The sequence below is a fragment of the Peromyscus leucopus genome, chromosome 5, assembly GCF_004664715.2.
Source record: "Peromyscus leucopus breed LL Stock chromosome 5, UCI_PerLeu_2.1, whole genome shotgun sequence".
Taxonomy (NCBI): Eukaryota; Metazoa; Chordata; class Mammalia; order Rodentia; family Cricetidae; genus Peromyscus; species Peromyscus leucopus.
The window spans coordinates 112731278-112751965 of record NC_051067.1 but is presented as its reverse complement, the minus strand read 5'-3'; the positions used below and the strand labels follow the sequence as shown (position 1 = coordinate 112751965).

At 50.9% G+C, this 20688-nt stretch overlaps 1 protein-coding gene and 1 long non-coding RNA gene across 7 annotated transcripts in view; one reads left to right on the top strand and one right to left on the bottom strand.

The window, feature by feature from the left end:
* Il34 (interleukin 34) overlaps positions 1 to 20402 on the top strand; it is a 58996-nt gene extending 38594 nt beyond the window's left edge. For 2 of the 6 annotated variants that reach the window (XM_028891084.2, XM_028891086.2), the window contains exons 2-7: positions 6294 to 6701; positions 12542 to 12678; positions 14383 to 14460; positions 14697 to 14858; positions 19431 to 19566; positions 19783 to 20402. In XM_028891084.2, the coding sequence (XP_028746917.1) occupies positions 6674 to 6701; positions 12542 to 12678; positions 14383 to 14460; positions 14697 to 14858; positions 19431 to 19566; positions 19783 to 19946 (705 nt within the window). In that variant the 5' untranslated portion in view covers positions 6294 to 6673 and the 3' untranslated portion in view covers positions 19947 to 20402. Of the gene's footprint in view, positions 1 to 6116; positions 6213 to 6293; positions 6702 to 11228; positions 12679 to 14382; positions 14461 to 14696; positions 14859 to 19430; positions 19567 to 19782 lie in introns of those variants that run through there. The other 4 variants (XM_028891085.2, XM_028891087.2, XM_037206275.1 and 1 more) reach the window with 4 other exon arrangements.
* LOC119088083 lies at positions 81 to 3295 on the bottom strand. Its single transcript, XR_005091671.1, has 3 exons — positions 2741 to 3295; positions 2498 to 2583; positions 81 to 1761 (listed from the first exon to the last, which is right to left on the bottom strand). It is a non-coding gene; the product is annotated as an uncharacterized LOC119088083 (long non-coding RNA).
* Positions 20403 to 20688: the final 286 nt, after the last annotated feature.

Genomic DNA, 20688 nt, shown 5'->3' with positions numbered 1-20688 from the left:
CCTGCTCTCTCTCTCTCTCTCTCTCTCTCTCTCTCTCTCTCTCTCTCTCTCTCTCTCTCACACACACACACACACACACACACAGAGTAATATTATAGCACATTTAAAAATTTAAAAAGAAAAACGGAAATAAACAAAAGCAGATAGAGGAACTGTATACAAATCCTGCCTAATCCCCTACCACAGGGCCCATATCTATAGATTTCATACCCCTGCCCCTTAGTTAGGGTTTCATGTAGCCCAGGATGGCCTTGAACTCCTGATCCTCCAGACCCTCCTGCCTGTACCTTCCAAGTGTGCCACCACACCCAGCTGTCTCCATTTATCTATGGCTCACGCTCAGTCCCATTACCTTCCACCTCCTCCCTATTTAGAACATCTGTTGATCCAGCCCTGAGCCCTGAGCTCACTGCCTGAGCCTCCTACATTCTTAAGGGGCCATGGCTTGGTTCCCAGAAGGAAAGTGGGCTGGGAGGCCCGGATATGGCCTTGGGCCAGTTCCCTCCCTGTCTAGGTCTCCATTTCTCATCTCTAGGATGTGGGCTTGTAAGGAATGCCTCTGAAGTCTTTTGGGGTTTGTCCTACTTAAAGAAAAGTGGCCAGGCTGGGCAGGTGACCCAATATTCTGTCCCCTAATACTTTTAGGTCATGCCTGCCTCTTTGGGGGAGAAGAATGTTCCAGGTAGGTGTAAATGATGGGTTGCAAACACGGCCCCAATTGTTTGCCCACACCCATCCATCCAGGCCTCACAGTACAGCACTGTTCCTTTCACCAGAAAGTCATTGTTCTGAGTCTAGCACCTAGGGGGCCTTGACTCACTGGCCTCCTTTCTTGGGGTTCTGCCTCTGCTGTGAGAATTAGCCCAGGCTACCCCGATGGACGTGATCCCAGTGAAGCCAATTTAGATCAGCTCAGCAAACTCACCAACATGAGTGGGGCTACCCTGGGCTACTCCACACCAGCCAAACTCAGATGGGATCAGCTGAATGAGTTTGAACCAGCAGAGTCCAACCTGGGCCAGCTGAGGCCAGTTTAGGTCAGACATCTCAGCTTGGATCAGCAGATCACAGTATATAACAGCTGAGTCCAGGGCGGATCAGTGGAGATTAGCTTGGCTCAGCTAAGCCCAGGCAAGAGCAGTTGAGCTCAGTATGCACCAACCAAGCCCATTTCTTGGTCAGCGAAGATCAGCCTGGATCAACTCACCCTTGCCTACAGTTTGTGAAAAACAAACTCTTTCAGCCTCTATTGCAAGGTGATTGTCCCAGAGCCGATGGAGGCTTCCTGGGAACTCTCAGGACTTCGCAGGTCCTGACAGTTTCCTTGATGTCTTCTGTGCTTCAGAAGTGGCTGGCTCCAGAGCTCAACTGCCGTGATCGCAACTCAGATTCCAAAGCCCCCTCCCCGAGGAGGAGGTGCTAGTCTTCAGGCTGGGAAAGACCAAAGCAGGTGACTTCGGAAGGGAGGGGGCAGTGAGAGATCCTGACTTGGGTGGACAGCTCAAATAGGAGTTCCTTAGAAAGAAAAAAAAAAAATTGAGTCCCAATTGTAGGCTGTGGTGTAGTACAATTGGTAGAGCGCTTTAGGCCCACGTTCTCGCTTTGGTCCCTGGTAATTCACAATCCGACAATCCCAGTGCAGGAGGCTGAAGCAGGAGGAAGAGAAGTTCAAGGTCATTTTTGAGGCTACATGTTGAATTTGAAGCTAGTCTGGGATACACACGTAAGAGCTGGCCTCAAAACAAAAAACCCAAGTTCTCTCTGCAGCATTAAAGGATAAAATAGTCCAATGTGGTATTCTAAACAACATCGGGCCTCCACCTCCCTCCTCCCTACCTTCTGCTTTCCACATACAGGAATTTAAACAAACAAACAAACAAACAAAACAGCTAACAGCCAGGCATGGAGGTGCACACCTTTAATCCCAGCACTGGGGAGGCAGAGGCAGATGGATCTCTGAGTTCGACCCCAGCCTGGTTTACATGGTGAGTTCCAGGCTAGCTAGGGCTGCACCATGAGACCTTGTCTCAAAGCAGAAAACCAGCTATCAAGAGCTGGGCGTGTAGCCCATTGGAGAAGGCAAGAACTATCCCACTTACCTCTAGCATGCTCTCAGCCCTGCGCTCAAACTCCAATACCGCAAAAACAGACATGAACAACTATGTCTAATCGCTCCCAAGCGCACAAGCAAGTCCTTGCTTCCCTCCATGGAAGATTTAGCTCATTCGCCCGCTTCCCTCCCCCCACACCTGCCCTCTCGCTGACCCTGCCCGAACCCAGGACCCTGGAGTCATGATTTAGTGAGACTGATATTTGCTTTTCATTTGTTTCTGTGACTTAGAGACTGCTTTTCATCATGGAACTATGCTGACCACTCCACCCTCTCTTATTTTTTTGTCCTTCCTCTCCACGAATTTCCCAATAATGCCAGGAGCCCCAGGGGGCGGGGTGGGGTGGACTGGGAAAGGCCAAACTCTTCCTCCACCTCCATCCTCACCCTGAGACTGGACCAGACAGAGAGGTAGAGACAGAGAAATCCAGGCAGGCCCTGCCCTCCTGGCATCTGAGGAAGTCACAGTCAGTCTTGAGGAAGGAAAGATGGCAGGTTAGGGTTGGGTCTCATTGCCAGGGAGGGCTCCGAGCAGGACTTTCTTCTGCTACCGCATCAATGCTTTCCATTGCTGTGATAAAACACCATGACCAAGGCAACTTATAGAAGGAAGAGTTTATTTGAACTTACGGTCCCAGAGAGTTAAGAGTCCATGGTGGTGGAGTGGAGGCAGCAGGTGGGGTGACTGGAACCGCAGGCAAGAAGCCTAGAGAGTGCACTCCAAATGGTGAATCTTTAAACTCTTAAAGCTGGCCTCCAGTGGACCTGCTTCCTCCAACAAAGCCACACCTAACCCTCCCCAAACAACACTACCAGCTGGGACCAGATATCCAAATAGCTGAGACTATGGGGACATCTCATTCAGACCACCACAGCCAGCAGCCTGACTTCCCCTGTGCCCACAGCCCAGACCCAAAGCCTGTCCTCAGATACCGTCCTCTTGGCAGCTTCCTTGGGGTCGCTCTCCTGCTTTCCCATTTCAATGGGGCTCACACTGGGACCACAGACTCGATACTTGTGTGAAGTGCGATTGGCTGTGCCTCTCTTTCCCGCTTGGCTTCTCCACTGGGAACACACAAACTGAGATGCATGCTGGGGTCCAGTGCTGGAGTCCTTTCTAAATGAAGAAGCTGCAGCAGGGGCTGGGGATGTGGCTCAGCAGGCAAGAGCTTTTTGCTGGGCAAACATGAGGACCTGGGTTTTAATTCCTGGTACCCAAGCAAAAACAAACAAACAAACAAACAAACAGTCTTAGCTAGACATTCACCTGTAATGTCTGTGGAGGAGGGAGATGGGGGATAGCTGGGGTGTCCTGCTGCCAGCCTAGCTCCAGTTCAGCGAGAGACCCTGTCTCAAAGAAATAAGGTGGAGCGTGACTGAGTAGGACACCTGACACCCCCCTCTGACCTCTGTACACGCATGTGGGCATGCACCTGCACACACACACACACACACACACACACACACACACACACACAAAGAGGGTGCAACAAAATTTCTTCCATTTGGACAAAGTGAAGAACCCCTTTGTTGTGTGTGCCTGTGTGAGGAAGTCTGGACTATAGGATCCCCTCCCCCATCTCCTGTGCATGGGAGAGTTCAGGGATAAGTAGCGGTGGTGGGCAGCCCAGGCTGGCATGCAGAGCCCCGATGGTCTAAAGGACAGTGGGACATTACTCAAAGCTACAGAAGGACCCAAGAGAGATTGGACGCTTCCATCCACACCAAAACCTGCCCACTGAGGAGTTCAGCATTTTTCATTATCATCAAAGACTGGATCAATTCAAATGCTTCTTTCTTGGTGGGTAGACACACAATTATTTGTCTACAGAAGGGACCATTATTGAGCAAAGAAACAGAGGAGAAACTATTAACATGCTCATCAACATGACAGTACCCCAAATTCATCATGTCAAGTGAAAGAAGCGAAATGCAAAATCTGTACTCCAAGATTGCATTTATGTGACATTCAGGAGGAAAAAAAGTCTGCTGGACAGGAAACAGGTGGGCTGCTGCAGTGCTGTTGTGGGAAGAGGGGGTTCACTACAGAGCAGCGGAGGTGGGTGTTTCTTCGGTGAAGGAAGTGTTCTATAATTGGATTATTGTAGTGGTTACATACATCTATGAATTTGTCAAAATCCTTAGTTATATATTGAAAAAACTATATATATATATCTACATATATATATATGTAGATATATGTATTTATACATATATGTGTGTAAGACTTCGGCAACATGCAAATAACAAGGAAAAGATGATGTAGTTGGGGCCGGGGATGTAGCTCAGTTGGTAGAGTACTTGTCTAGCATGCATGAAGCCCTGGGTTCGAGCTCTATATCACTATAAAAATGGAGTGCGGTGATGCATGCCTGTAAGTCCAGCTCTCAGGAGGTAGAGACCAGAGGATCAGGGCTTCAAGGTCACCCTTGGTTGTATAGCCAGTGAGCGTGAAGTCATCCAGGGCTAATATGAGACTGTGTCCTGGGGGGCATAGTTAGGATAGTGCTTGTAGTGACCCTATAATGGGAAGGTCATGGGGTGGGGTGGGGGAGAGGGAGGAAGGGCAGGGGGGAGGTCAGAGGAGGGGAGGGAGCGAGCTGAAGTCCAGTGTCCTAACCCGTGGTAAATCTGAACAATGGGCTCTATTGTACGTGGCCCAGCCTGCTTCAGAGGCTCTGAGGAGGAGGGCTACCATGTCTGTCTGCTTTGCTGTTTTGTTTTAGACAGGGCCTTATTATGTAGCCCATGCTTACCTGAAACGTGTTATGTTGCCCCAGGCTAGCCTTAGCCCAAAAATTCCTTGGGCAGTCCAGACTGGCCTTGGTCTTCCTACTTCCTGTCTTCTTCCTCGCTGGGGTTTGACCTCAGGGCCTCCAGTATCCTCAGCAAGGTCTCGACCACTAAGCTGCGCGCCCAGCCCAAGGGCCAGCAATCTGGTGCATTCTGTAGGTGTGTCACAGACGTCACGATGGAGAGGGTCTCCCCTGTCACACCTGCTTGGAGACACCTCCCCCTCCACTTCACCCCTCCAGTGGTGGCCATTTCTCCCGACCTAAAGAGATACAAGGAGGGGGGATCATGAAGGAGTGGAACAGAGCCCCGTGAGAAACCGAGTTTCCCAGCTGTCTCTGCCCATGGCCTCCTCTACCTTGTCTGCAAAATGGAACCACCACAGCTCACAATTTGCTGGGCCCTGTGAGAGTGAGGGAGCACTATGGAGATGTGGACTCGGGGCTCATCACCAGCAGGCCAGGCTTGAATTCTTCTCTCTCTCTCTCTCCCTCCCTCCCTCTCTCTCTCTCTCTCCCCTCTCTGTCTCTCTGTCTCTCTCCGTCTCCGTCTCTCTCTCTCTCTGTCTGTCTCTCTCTCTCTGTCTGTCTCTCTCTCTCTCTGTCTGTCTCTCTCTCTCTCTCTTTCTCTGAGATAAGATTTCTCTGCATAGCCCTGGCTGGCCTGGAATTTCCTCTGTAGACCAGGCTGGCTTTGAACTCAGAGCTCCACCTACCTCTGCCTCTGCTGGGATTAAAGACGGTGCGCCACCACACCCAGCCCTTCAGTCTTCTGTTTGCTTTTTAGAGACGGAGTCTTGCTGTGTGCCCCCACTGGCCTCTTCCTCCTCCTGCTTCAGGCTCTAGAATGCTGTGGCTTCTCTGCTGTGTTCCGCGGCTGCCTATGGTGTTTACTGATTGGCATCAGTATGGCCCCGTGCCATATTTGATACCCACAATATCACACATCAGATATTTCACCAGAAAAGGTGTTCATTTATCTGGAATTCAGATGAAGCTGGCCCGTCAGTTTTTACCTGGCAGGGGACACAGATGGGTGTCAGAAGGGAGCTAAGTGGTGGAGACATCTTCCCCTCCTCTGCCTCCCCTGGAGCATGTATCACTTGGACTTGACCTGGCGCCTCACCTCCTCCAGGCAGCCTCCTGGCTTGTGAGCTCCACTGCTCCTTTAGTCCCAGCGCGGGGCTGCCAGCCCGAGTCTGGAGACTCACGCCTCGGCCCCAGGCAGCTGCTGAGGTGCCCTGGGGTCATTTGTGGAGTGTGAAGACAGGGCCGAGTGTCTCGGTCCCGGCAGCGGGGACAGCGGCACGGTGGGTCTTCCTTCCCCGGCTGGTGGCTGAGTGGCAACGCTGCTCTTACATAACCGGTCTCTCTCCTCCTTCTTTTTCCAGAGCTAGACTTCACACTGAGCAGCTGCAGTCGGAGAAACCAGAGAAAGCGCCACCCAGCCCCAGATTCCAAGAGGCCTGCCGGGGACTCCCTTCTCTTCCTCCTCCTCCTCCTTCTTCTGAGACCCCAAAGCCACTGTTTCACACCAGCTCCTGAGCTGCAATGGGACTGGCAGCCACCGCCCCCTGGCTGTCCTCCGCCCTGCCTAGCAGATAGGGCGGTAGCTACCCCAGGAGTACCTGCCCCCTCTCAGCCTGGGCCAGCCCTTCCTGACTCGGTGGCCACCTTTGCTGACCCGAGGCCATGTAGGTCCTAGCTCAGGCCTCTGGACACACTGCTGGGGACAGTGCCTCTGCTCTCAGGGGGCACCCAGTGCACCACCATGCTCTGGGGACTCGCCTGGTTATACTGTGAGTACTGGGGGGGGAGGGGGGTCTATACCTGGGGATCCTGTCCTGGGAGGCCTTGGTGGGTGGGTGGCTCTACTGTAACCATAGCAACCAGGGCAGTTCTTGTTGGTAAGAAGTTGAGATGCTTCCCAGAGGGTTGCAGGCAGCCTCCGGGATGTGGGGGGTGTCAGGGGCCACCCTCTGTTCTGCTTGCCTCTGACCTCGGGTTCAGATGTACAAGCTGAGTGGGTGCAGCCGATGCAGGATGGGGCAGGCGCTGGGGTGGGTGGCAGCTTCTCACCTCTGTAGTTTCATTGGCTCTGGGGTGCAGGGTGGGGACAGAGGTTGTAGAGAGAGGCTTTCCATCCTCCTGGGTGTGGCTAGTGGGGGGTAGGGTAGGCACAGCACATGGGACTGGAGCAGGCCTGGAGAAGGAAGTCAGCCAGGTCCCCTCTACCCCCTCCCTCCATATCAGGTCAAAATTAAAAAGCAGAAAGAAAATCATGTTCCTGGTAAAAAAGAAAAATAAGTTGAAATAAAGACAGAAATCAGGAAAGGACCTGGTGGGATGTCTGTGGGTGGGAAGCCAGGCTGAGACCCTCACAGACTCCAAGACTCAATGGCAGCCACAGGGCTATTGGAGAGTCATCCTTGTGACAACGACCTGACCTGCTTTGCACCCCTCATCCCCACTGTGAAGTTATTTACGCCAAATCAATGAGCCAGGGGCTGGGACCCACAAGTCTTCAGGGAAGAGCTGGGCACATTCTGTCCCTGGTGCATGGATACTTCAAAGGATGGGGGCATTCCACATGGGTGGAGGACAGTCAGACCCAGTGTTCTGGAAGCTTCCACATCTTAATGGAACAGGGGTGGCAGCATGGGTGAGAGGGTCTTCTTAGGGAGGACTCGAAGGACAGGTGGCAGTCACACTGGTAGGGGTAGGGTGCTGGGGAGAGAGCTCCAAGCAGAGACGTGTGGGCATGGGGTGGGGCTGGGTGGGGCTGGGCGGGGCTGGGCGGGGCTGGGCAGGTTCCAGAGTCCTTGAACATCAGGCAGAGACCTGGGGGGTCAGTTCTGGAGTCGAAGTGATTGCATTTAAAGATTCAGTTTTATTATTATTATTATTATTATTATTATTATTGTTGTTGTTGTTGTTTGGTTTTCTGAGACAGGGTTTCTCTGTGTAGCTTTGCGCCTTTCCTGGAACTCACTCTATAGTCCAGGTTGGCCTCGAACTCACAGAGATCCACCTGCCTCTGCCTCCCGAGTGCTGGGATTAAAGGTGTGCGCCACCACCACCCCGGCTGAGTTTTATTATTTGTAACGATGTGTCAACGTGTGAGGATGTACGTGAGTGCTAGAGCCCTTGGAGGCCAGAGGTATTCGATTTCCCTGGAGCTGGAGCCATGGCCACCTGATAGGGTGCTGGGAACTGCACCTGGGTCCTCTAGAGGAGCACGGAGCCACCTCTCCAGCCCCAGGGGGTACATTTATTTACTTATTGTGTTGGAGTGTGTGTGTGTGTGTGTGTGTGTGTGTGTGTGTGTGTGTGTACCATGACATGCGTGTGGAAGTCAGAGGGAGGAGAGTCTGTTCTCTCCTCCCACCGTGAGGTCTGGGGATTGAGCTCAGGTCCTCGAGCTTGCTGGCAAACGCCCTTATTGGCTGAGGGGATGTGAGGCTGGAAAGGATCGCCAGCTGGAGGGGAGCTTCAGATGGCCTCTCTCAGGACTTGGCAAGGACTGGCTCTGGGGAGAGGTTGGCAGGGCAGGGGCCACCTTGCAGGGGGGTTGAGGATCCTGGTGGATGGTAGGCTGCTTTAACATGTCACCATGAATCTGTGACTCAGCTCCGTCAATGCATTTTCTCCTAGTTCTGAGGACTGGAGGTCTAAAATTGGGGTCACTGGTCACCATAGCTTGTGAAGGCTCTAGAGGAGGGTCTTCCTGCCTCTTCCAGATTCTGGTGGCTCCCTGAGTTCCTTGGCATGTGACAGCATTGCCAACTTGCCCACCACGCCCATCTGCAAGGCCTTTCCCTCTGCCGGAGCTTCCTCCTGGAGCACCAGCCATTGGCGCCAGGCTCTCCCGAAGCCCGGCGTGACCTCACATCAAGAGCCTTTGTTTTAATTACACCTGCAAAGAGCCCATTTCCAAAAAAGTCATTCCGAGACTCCAGGTGACTAAGAATTTGGGGGGAGGGGTGCTATTAAACCATTACACAGGCTCACATTGGTCAGTGGGGATGGGGGTGACAAGCCTCATTTCTTGTTGCAGAATTGGCTACTTTGTTGGGGGGCACGGGTCCCCTCTTCCCCCACCAGTGTCTGGGCCAGGGGAAGTCTTCCACTGATTTCGCCTCCTGGTGACAGGAAAGTCTCTGGACCAGGCCGTGGGATGCTGGCTGTGTCTCCTGGGATGCGAAGTGTGAGGGTGACAGCTAGTCTCGAGCTTTCAGCTATGTGGTCCCTGCCTGGTCCCCAATTTCTCCTGGTGGAGGCAGCGGAACATACACGTAACAATTAGGAACAGTGGCCCGGCTGCAAGTGTTTAATCTAGGGTCACCTAGGGACAGGCTTTTCAGGGGCCGCCTACATGGCTGCCAGGACAGGCTCAGGTGCTGCGGTTATTCTAGGACCATGTCTTAGTTTGCCTTTTTCTTTTTCCAGACATTTTTAGTTTTCGTGTTTCTCTGTGTGATAGTGCCGGCTATCCTGGATCTCACTCTGCAGCCCAGGCTGGCCTTGAACTCACAGAGATCCGCCTGCCTCTGCCTCCCGAGTGCTGGGATTAAAGGCGGGTGCCGCCACTGCCGGCTTTAGTTTGCCTTCCTTTGGTGTGATAAACGCCCTGACGAAAAGTGATTTGGTGAGGAGAGGGTTTATTTCATCTTACAGCTGAATTTATCATGAAGGGAAGTTAGGGCAGGAACTGAAGCAGAGGCCATGGGAGAGCGCTGCTCACTGGCTTGCTTTCCATGGCTTACTCAGCCTGCTTCCTTACACCCCAGGACCACCTGTCGGGGGTAACACTTCCCCCAGGCGGTTGTCCCACCCACACCAATCTTTAACCAAGAAAATACCATAGAATTGCCTCCAGGCAATCTGGTGGAGGCCTTTTCTCACTTTAGGCTCCTCTTCCCAGAAAACTCAAGCCTGTGTCAACTTGACAAAAAACCAACCAGGATAGACCTGGCTTCTATCTTGAGGACACATTTGGTAAAGCCAGAGACCCTGCAAAAGAACATAGTCCTTGGGATGGGACTTGGTGGGGTGACAGCCTCTAGTGAGTGCTAATGGGAAAGAAGACCCATTTTGGATAGAAGCTAACACCTCCCACCCCAAGACGGAGATTCTTTTTTTAAACTGTGCAATCCTGTGGACCCGATGTAGCTTTTGTGACACCAGCTTGCAAGTGTCACTCGGGCTCAGGCTTCCCAGTGGCAGTTGTCTCAACCAGGGCTGTGCTGCAAAGGTACCTTTTCTATCTGTTGGAGCAGAAATGTGGGTGGTGGAGCTGGGCCACCCGCACCTCAGCCAATCCCTGGGGAATTCAGAGGCCTGACATTTCCATTCCCACCTCTCCCTTTGGCACGAAGCTCAGTCCCCAGGGTCCTGCTGTGGTTACAGCTTTAGCTCTCCATGCCCCCCAAGACTATGACCTGGCCAGGTGGTGAGTGACCCAGGCTAGTGGTACTGGTGGGGACATGCAGGGTGGGGCAGATCAGGAGCCCAAGAGTGGTCTAGGTGTGGCTTTGCGAGCCTTGGTGATGTAGGGGCCAAAAGCAAGCCCATGTATTTTTATTTGCATTTCTTTTGTAATTTATTTACTTTGTGCAGGAGTTGGTTCTCTCCCACCATGAGGTTCCTGGGGATTGAACTCAGGTCGTCAGCCTTAGCAGCAAGCCCCCTTACCCACTGAGCCATCTTGTGGGCCTGATAACGGTTGTGTTTATTTGTCCCTGCAGCCCGATACTGTGTTAGGTGCATGGGAAAGATCGGTTCTTGCAAACTTGCCTCCTGTAAGAAAGTGGTCGTCAGCGTTCTGCAGGTCGGGAGGGCAGTAGCTGTGGCTCGTGTGGAGCGCAGGGCCTGAGCAGACCCGAGCATCAGGGTCCACGGTGCTCCTGGGACTTGATCTAGCAAGTGGGAACAAGCAGGGTGGGCCGGGAGGAAGGGGAGAAGCTAAGAGGGAGCAGGGCCCAGGCCAGTGGAGATACACAGACGAAAACCTTCACGGGGGCAGGATGTGGGTGAGGAGAAACCCAGTTAGTGATGACAGTGTGTGACAGCCTGGCGAGGGGACCCAGCCTGCCTGCCCGTCTTGACAAAAAGTAGAGGAAAGAAAGAAAAGGCAAGGGACAATTACTGGTTTTGACAATAATAATAATAATAATAATAATAATAATAATAATAATAATACTTATCTGGGCATGGTGACACACATCTTTAATCCCAGCACCCAGGAAGGAGAGGCAGGTGGATCTCTGTGTGAGTTAAGCCAGTCTGGTCTTCAGAGAAAGTTCCAGGCTAGCCATGGCTGTATAGTGAGACTATGTTTTTTTTTTTTTTTTTTGTTGTTGTTGTTGTTGTTTTTAAGACACTGACTGGAGAACATTAGAAAATGTCCCAGAACATACAGATGAGTGTAATAATCTCCAACAGAAATTCAGCATATTTATTTGCATTTTATTTTCCAAAGCACAGGAAATCAGTGGATAAATCTGAAGTCGTCCTAAGCATCACTGATATTGTTGGCTCATGCTCCCTTAAGAGGGTCGTTAAGCATATCTCAGGTATTGCCCATAACAAATATATCACCATGAGCAGTCTCCCCATAAATAAAAAATAAATGTTAAAAAAGGATAACGATGCTGCATAAATCTTTGTCCATAAATCTGTCCTGTTTTCTTTCTAGTTAATGAGTTTAGTAGGTCAAAGTCAGTGGGTCAGAGGTTGTAGAGTTTAAATCCATTTTATTATTAAATGTGCCAAGTGTATTTCCAGGCTGGGAACTCTTTTGGCAGCATCAGGATTATTAAAATGAAATTATCTCATAAAAGCCTTTCCATTCTCTTGTCGTGGGGTAATCCCTGGGTGGCTTGGTGTGTATCTGTTTCTCTGGTTACAGATTGCATCTAATTGTTTTCATTCGAATTTATTTCTCTTAATAGTGAGGTTAGCCCTTTGGGTATCGCTTCCTCTTTCCTGTTTCTCTCATCCACTTGACCCCTACTCATATTTAATGCACGTTCTCTCAAATATTCTTTCTGTTCAAGCGTATAGATTCCGAGAGTTGTTTTTGAGGCTACAGTGACACCTAGTGGTAATTCCTGGTACTGTTTCAAGAGACCGCTCTTCATTCGTTGTTGAGACAGCCGGTGTGTGAGGTCTGTTTAACATCCCAGAGCCATGAGTTTGGAAGGAGCTATAGACCTGCTGACTCATCTAATGGAGACGAATACCAAGGTCATATAGATGATAGAAGAAAGTCTCTGGGTCACAAAAGCCATTTTAAGACCTGGAACTAGAAATTGTATCCAAAACTCTGAATGGAAAATCAAGCAACAGCTTTGAAACCCTGTCACTCCAGACAAGGAAGGGACTGGGGGTGTCCTGGAATGGGGACATTGTACTCACCCCACAAAGCAGGAACGAGGGGAGATTGGAGACCAGGCTTTGGGTGTCTCCCTGGGGACTCTGATGACCAGGGGTAGGATGTGCCTACGTCCCAGGGCTCTGTGCACCTGCCTTTCCCATCGGTACTTGTCACCCTTGAAAATGGATGACAGTTGGCACAGCTCTGGGAATGCAGACACAGAGCCTGTGCTCACAGGCTCTTGTTGGGTGTGGCCCACAGGTCTTGAGATCTTCCTACTTGGCATGGCTTTGGGGAACGAGAATTTGGAGATGTGGACTCTGACCCAAGACAAGGAGTGTGACCTTACAGGCTACCTTCGGGTCAAGCTGCAGTACAAGAATCGGCTTCAGTACATGGTAACCAGAAGGGCACCACATGGATCCCTGGTCCCAACCCCAAGGCTCACCTGGAGCTGCGCTCACTCCCCACGCCCGATGTGTCAGCCCCAAGGTTACGGTAGCACTCTCTACCTTTGTCTACCACGTAACCGATGTTTGCAAGTGTATCACCTCCCACCCTCTCCCCACCCTTCACTGACCCACAAGCCTACTTCCTATAGCTTTCGTCCTATAACTTGGATAAAGTCTCCAGGGATTTACTGGGGGAGTCTTAGGTACTTATTAGTAGAGGAGACAAAGACATTGAAGTCAGGAAATGTGTTTCTTTTTGGAGACTAGAGGTGCCACATGGTGTTGCAGGCTTTCTACATGACAGATCTTTGTTTGCTTGTTTGTTTTTCTCTTTCTTTTTCTTCTTCTTTTTTTTTTTTTTTTAGATTTAATGTATCCTAGGCCAGCCTTGAACTTACTACAGGTAGAGCATGGCCTTGAACTTCTTTTTTTGTTTTTTTCTCTTTTTCTTCTTTCTTTTTCTTTTCTTTTTTTTTTTTAAGATTTATTTATTTATTATGTATACAGTGTTCTGTCTGTGTGTATGCCTGTAATGCCAGAAGAGGGCACCAGATCTCATTACAGATGGTTGTGAGCCACCATGTGGTTGCTGGGAATTGAACTCAGGACCTCAGGAAGAGCAGCCAGTGCTCTTAACTCTGAGCCATCTCTCCAGCCCCTTTTTTGGTTTTTTTTGAGACAGGATTTCTCTGTGTAGTTTTGGTGCCTGTCCTGGATCTCACTCTGTAGACCAGGCTGGCCTCGAACTCACAGAGATCCGGCTGCCTCTGCCTCCCGAGTGCTGGGATTAAAGGCGTGCACCACTGCTGCCCGGCGGCCTTGACCTTCTAATCCTCCTGCTTTCACTTTCTGAGGGCTAGGATCACAGATGGGGGGCCACTGCACCTGGTTCATGCAGTGATGAGCCCTTGTGCGAAGCAAGTACTCCACCATCTCTAGTCCTTGTTTTCCTTTTTTGAGACAGGGTCTCATTATGTTGGAGATGTTGGCTTTGAACTTGAGATCTTCCTGTTTCAGCTTCCTGAGTGCTAGGATTATAAGCACAGGCCCAGCTCTTTAGGACTGTCTTTGAGACTATCTTTGTTGAGAAGTCATTCATATTCCGTACAACCCACTAACCGAAAGTATACAACATGGGCTGGTGAGAAGGCTCAGAGAGCAAAAACACCTGCTACACAAGATCGAGAACCTCGGTTCAATTCCCAGAACCCACATAAAGGTGGAGGGAGAGAACCGACCTCACTATCAGTGCCGAGGCATGTGCATGCCTGCACACACACACACACACACACACACACACACACACACACTTTATTAATAATAACGATAAATAATAAGGTGTCAGACTCACTGGTGTTTAGTGTGTTCACAGAGCTGTGCGAAGGATATCTTTGTGAGCATCAGATGAACTGTATTCCTCACCCCCAGAGTAGCGTGTCTTCCTGAAAGTCCTGGGTCCATACCATGGGCCTGAAACTTCAGCCCTTCAGAACTGTGTATCTCATTTCATCCTCCCTTTGTCTCAGGGGAAAGAGAACTGTTTTCTTGATAGAGGACCTGTTTCCTGTCACATAGGCTGGGTCCCTCTCTTGGGGGTCTTGTCTAAGCCATTTCTGCCTCCGATCTTAATTATGTTTTGTTCCTTCTCAGAAACATTACTTCCCCATCAACTACAAGATCGCTGTGCCTTATGAGGGGGTACTCAGAGTCGCCAACATCACGAGGCTGGTGAGGATCCCTCCCGGGATGGGGCGTCTCTGCCTTCCATGATGCCCTCAGAAGCATGTGGGTCCTTGGCAGGTTGTCCTACTGATCAGTGGTCGTTCCCTAGCCACTCACACAAACCTGTGGCTGACCGAGGCCCAAGGTTGTCTGCTGGCCACAGTGGCAGAGGCAAGTCCGCGGGGTGTGGCCACGGCCCAGAGGCCTAGCTTGCCTTCCAGCGATCTCTCCTGTCCCTGCAGCAGAAGGCCCGTGTGAGCGAGCGGGAGCTGCGGTATCTGTGGGTCTTGGTGAGTCTCAACGCCACGGAGTCTGTGCTGGATGTGCTGCTCCAGGGCCACCCATCCTGGAAGTACCTGCAGGAGGTTCAGACACTGCTGGAGAATGTTCAGCAGAGCCTCATGGTGAGCTGTGTGCATGCATGTGTGGGTCTGACAGATGCAGGCACAGGGGCTGTCTGTGAAGGGAAAGTTCTGCCATGTGCTGAGGATATGGGAGACATGAGGGATGGGTAGCCAAGGAAGGAGGAGGTGCCAAGATGTACCACGAGCAAACGAGCTGAGATGGAGGAACTTGGGACCTTGTTTCAGGCTTATATGAGCTCTTTTTTTTTTTAAACTGGAAATATTTTGATTTTATTGTGATCATGTATTTTATAACCCATTGAGTCCAATTAGGGCTGCCCACCGAACTGTTCATTAATAATGCTGGCTTGACTTTGTACACCTTGTGCAGGCAACCAGAGCTCCAGTGAGTTCATGGGTGCATGGGGCACCTCATAGCCGTAAGACGGCATTTAGTTATTTGTTTAGAGACAGAACCTCACTGTGAAGTCCTGCCTGGCCTGAAACTTGCTGTGTAGATCAGGCTTTGCCTCCTGAGTCTTGGGCAAGCCAGGGAATCCTCTGACTTCACTTCTGCATCTGAAAAATAAGGCTCCTCTAGAGGGCAGGAGGAAGAGAGGCAGAGTGACAGGAATTTGCAGTTTTGAAACTATTCTGTGCAATATGGTAATCGTAGATCAATCCATGACATGATTTTTTTTTTTTTTTTTTTGATTTTTCGAGACAGGGTTTCTCTGTGTAGCTACTCACTTGGTATCCCAGGCTGGCCTCGAACTCACAGAGATCCGCCTGGTTCTGCCTCCCAAGTGCTGGGATTAAAGGCGTGTGCCACCACTGCCCGGTGACATGATGTTTTTATCAAAGACATATGGAACACCGAGCATGAACCCAAATGACTACAACTTAGTTTAGAAAAAAAATTGAAGGGAAAGTACCAGGGAGTACTGGTACTCTAGAGGCTGAAGAAAGATGTTTGAGGCCAATCTGTGCTCCATAGTGAGATCCTGTCTTGTAAAGTGACAGGCACAATCACATGTCTCAATCTTCTCAGGCCCTCAGTGTGCACCTGCTGGGGCACACATGTGCCACCCTGCTCGGCCAGCTGCCTGGCCTCCCTAGTCCAGAGCCAGACCATCTGACACTGACTGTGGAGGGCCCAGGGACAGGTGACTGTTTTTACAGCTGTCTAGAACCACTCCTGGATGGTCTCCCAGTTCCTGCCGAGAAGGTCATAGAAATGCCCTTTCGTGCTCATGGGCAATATGGGTGCCTTTAGCAAACTGATCTGGCTTGAGGAAGAGACCTTTTCTGCCTTTGTTTTTATCATAGATCAAGCTCATGGGAATGAGGCCGGGGAGGAGAGTGTGAGGGCCCTAGTCCTCCCAACCTGGTCCTGGGCTCTCTGCAGGGAAGCACTGAACACAGAGATGGTTTTATTATTCAGAGGTGGCCGGGTCTGGCCCCTTCCCCTTCCCCTCCCCTTGCTGGAAGTTAGCTCCCTCCACCACTGAGCTCTATCCCAGCTCTGCAGCCAGCCTTAATCTGTCTTCCTTCTAACACTGTCAATAGTCTGTGTCCTAGCTTTGAAGATGATTCACTTACCTTCTTTGCTCACGGTAGTGGATGTAAGAGGTCGGGTCCTGAGACCTGTTTCCAATCATATAACCTTGAATGCGTTGTCTCACTCCTGGGCTTGTAGGTTGTCACTTGTAAAGGAAAGGGTTGAAGCCTGAATATTATCCAGCCCTAAAATGTGGATGCGATGATCTTCTCCTTTCTCCTCATCTACTGAAGATGTCTGGACTCTGGATTCTGCATTATTCTGATCTCTATTCAGCTTCCACTGTTTCTGTAAGAAACTGGGCCTGGGGAGATGGCTCAGTGGTTAAGAGCACTTGCTGCTCTCCGAGAGGATTCTGGCATCCAAGTCAGTTGGCTCACAACTCAAGCTCCAGGCAATCCAGCACCCTCTACTGCCCTCCCCCTATAGCACTCAAAAATACATGGGACATAGACACAGATACACACTCATACACATACATAAGAAAAAAACCAATAATTAAAGAAAGAGCTAACTAAAACCAAAGTCTTTGATGGAGACCATGAAGGCTGCGCTGAGGGAGCACACTTTATAACATGAAGCCCACTGTTACGACTATTTTTACTTTACAGTTCGGGGTGTTAATCACACTCACAGGTTGTGCATCTATCACACCCGTCCATTTCCCGCACTCTTCCATCACCTTAAGCAGAGACTGCATATTGGAGCAGCCAGCCACTTCCCCCTCTTCCCAGCCCCAATAACCTATACTTGTCTGTTTTCCCATTGTGTACTTGCTTTTTTTGGTATAGTTTCTAAGAGGGGTCATACACTGTTTGTCCTTTTGTGTCTAGCCACTTGCCCTTAGATAAAGTTTTCTAACTTTGAGAGTGGCCAGAGGTCTGTAGGATTGGAGCCAGCCTAGGCTACGTATCCAGACCTTGTCTCAAAAACAAAACAAGGACCAGGTGTAAAGGAGCATGTTTTTTTTTCCCCTGGAGCTGAGGACCGAACTTAGGGCCTTGCGCTTGCTAGGCAAGCGCTCTACCACTGAGCTAAATCCCCAACCCCAAGGAGTATGTTTAACCCCAGCTCTCGGGAAAGGTAGGTGGATCTCTGTGAGTTCGAGGCCAGCCCAGTCTACATAGTGAGTTCCAGGCAATGAGAGCTACATAGTGAGACCCTGTCTCAAAACAACAACAGTGTACAAAATAAAAAACACTACTCCCGGCCAGGTGGCGGTGGTGCACGTCTTTAATCCCAGCACTCTGGAGGCAGAGCCAGCCTGGTCTACAGAGTGAGATCTAGGACAGGCACCAAAACTATACAGAGAAACCCTGTCTCGAAAAACCAAAAACCAAAAAAAAAAAAAAAAAAAAAAAAAAAACAAAAATAAAACCCACCCCCCAAACCAAAGCAAAGCCAGCGAAGTTCATACACTGGGTTCGGGGTACAATTTGATGGTAGAGTGGTTGTCCCACATTTGTGAGCCTCTAAATTCGAACCCTAGCACTGACAAAGAAAAAAAAAAGTGCATTAATAGGACTGGAATGTATGATCTGGTCATGGTGATGCTATACTCTGGTATTGATCTATGACCTCTGGGTCATGTGGTGATGCTATGACCTCTGGGTCATGGGGTGATTCTATGACCTCTGGGTCATGTGGAGATGCTATGACCTCTGGGTCATGTGGAGATGCTATGACCTCTGGGTCATGTGGAGATGCTATGACCTCTGGGTCATGTGGAGATACTGTATTAAGTTTTTTGAGGAACTGCTGGTTAGTTTTGCTGATTTTCCTTTTTGTTTGTTTGTAGAGTCAGGGTCTTCTCCTGTGTGCATACTGGCTTAGGCTTACGTTCTGTCCGCATCCCTCAGTCTCCAGAGTGAGGGTTACTGGTGTATGCCACCATGTCCAGCTTTAGGCTGGTCTTTGGCTTTTGGAAGAAGTATCTCCTGCCTGCTGTCTCTGACTTTGAGTGTCTCTGTTGGAGACTCAGTGGCCCTTGGTGGCAGTGGTTATCATTAGGCAAGGATATATTTATGTTTTGGGCATCTTCATTCTTCACAGACAGGAACTGGTCTGTGGGCTGGACTTCCTTTCCCTTCTAGCATCCTTATTCCACCTGTGGCCACAACTTTCCTAGGCTGCTGTAACGAATTAGCTCAAATTGGGCGACTTAAACCATACTCCCACTCCTGGAAACCAGAAGTCCAGAATCAAGATCTTGGCAGAGCCGATTTCCCCTGAAGGTCCTTGCTTCTCCCAGCCTTAGCTGGTGCTTCCTGTTCCTTGGCTAGAGGTGGCACACTCTGACCTGTCTCATTCTTCTCATGGCTCCTGGCAGGTACCTCTCTGTCTTTCTGACCTTTCTCTATAAAGATCCCAGGGCTGGGGATGTAAAGAGCTGGTCTAGCGTGCATAAGGCCCTAGGTTCTATTCCCAACACTGAGAGGAGAAATGGCAACTAGTCATTGGATTTAACATCCATTCTAAATACGAGATGATGTAAACTTGAGAGCTTTTATTACATTTACCTGATTTCCAAAAAGGGTCATGTTCACAGGTATTGAAGGGTAGGAGGGTATTTTGGAGGGCCGGGGCCACTCCACCTTTGGGAAGGTTGTCCTTTAGCTCAGGTCCTACCTTTTCCATGGTGCTGCTACAGTGGTCCCGGACTTCCAGGGCTAACAGCACTCTCCACACTGTCCTTTCTGTTAAGTTTTGTGACGAGAAGTCACGAGCTTGGAGCCACACCTTCAGCTCTGCCTGTGTGGCTCACGCCTCTGGGATCCTCAGGTTCTTGAGGGCTTTGCTTTCTGACGGACTGGAGGCTGGAGATCGCGCATGCTGGAGCAACAAGGAGGTCCAGTTTCCTCCCTGTGCTGGCCTGTGCTCTGTGATTATTTTCTGATGACAGAGAAGCAGAAGCCTCTGTGAGGGGTGACAACCGGGACCCTGGCGGCCTTCTGGTCCCTGGAAGTTGTATTTTGTTGACTCAAGACATCTCCAGGCTAGACAGCTGCCATGGCTCTCCTGTGGTGGGGCCCCTCTCTCTTTACTTGTCCTGACGGTTTCCTCCCTCCCAGGATGTGGAGATCGGCCCTCAGGTGGAAGCTGTGTTATCTCTCCTAAGCACACCAGGCCTAAGCCTGAAGCTGGTGCGGCCCAAAGCCTTGCTGGACAACTGCTTCCGGGTCATGGAGTTGCTGTACTGCTCTTGCTGTAAGGAGACCCTGTGGGTGGGGCTGGTGACAGTCGGCCAAGGGATCTGGGCCCAGGTTTGTGGGGAGAGTCCACACTGTCTTGGGGAACACTCTCTGCTCTTGATTGACAGGCTCTCTCTGGAAGCTGGGATGGGCCCAGAGTATGGGGCAAGCATGTGTGGTGGTTTGGCTGTTCTGTCCTTCAGTGCCTTTTTTTTTTCTTTCTGTCTTGCAGGTAAACAAAGTCCCATCCTCAAATGGCAGGACTGTGAGCTGCCAAGTCTCCATCCCCACAGTCCGGGGTCCTTGATGCAATGTGCAGCCGCCAACGTGTACCCTCTGCCTCGGCAGCCCCCCACCTCCCTGCCCACTTCCCCAGGCTCAAGCCATGGTCTGTGACCCTGAGCGGTCTGCTGTGTTGACCGTAGGTCGGGCCACTGGATGTTTTCCAGGAACTGGCCTGGGTCCGTCCGACCTTCCGGGAGGGTGGGTAGGTAGACCTGCAGGAAAGGCCTCCTGAGAAAGGCGTGGTGCCTTCTTTCCACCGCCAGGCTCAGCGCCCTGCCTTTTGTACCCATGTGACACCACCTGGAGCCGCAGGGAGAGGTGTGGAGGGAAGGCTGGTGGCTGCCCCCACAGCCACCCTACCTGTGGTTGGTTCTGAAATCTACCAATGCCGTTGCCCCACAGGTGGGAGGATGGAGGCGGGGTGTCACGTATTATTCTGGGACTCGCTCGGGCTTCCCAGTTGTGCTGAATGTGGGGTGCTGGGCTGAGGACCTGACCAAGTGCCGTATCTTGCCACAGCAATGCTCTTCTGGTTCCCTTTTCTATTAAATGGCCACTTGTTTGGTTTGGCTTGCCTCTGTCAAGGTGACCCGGAGGGACCGAGTTCTGGAGATGGGAGGGTGGGCTCGGTTCTGCCTGGGGCTGGGGCTGGGGGTCTGGAGCTGCAGTGGGGCAGAGCCTTGCCCAGGGCCGCTGAGTGCTCAGCTCTTCCAGCTCCTGAAGTGCCAGCAGGCCTGAGTGATGTCTGCTGGGGCGCCTCTTTGGCCATGTCTGTGCCCTCCCTCTGGTGCTCCCCTCCCCCAGTCTCCCGGGAGCACTTCGAAGACCGACTCAGGTCTCTACCCAAGTCCTC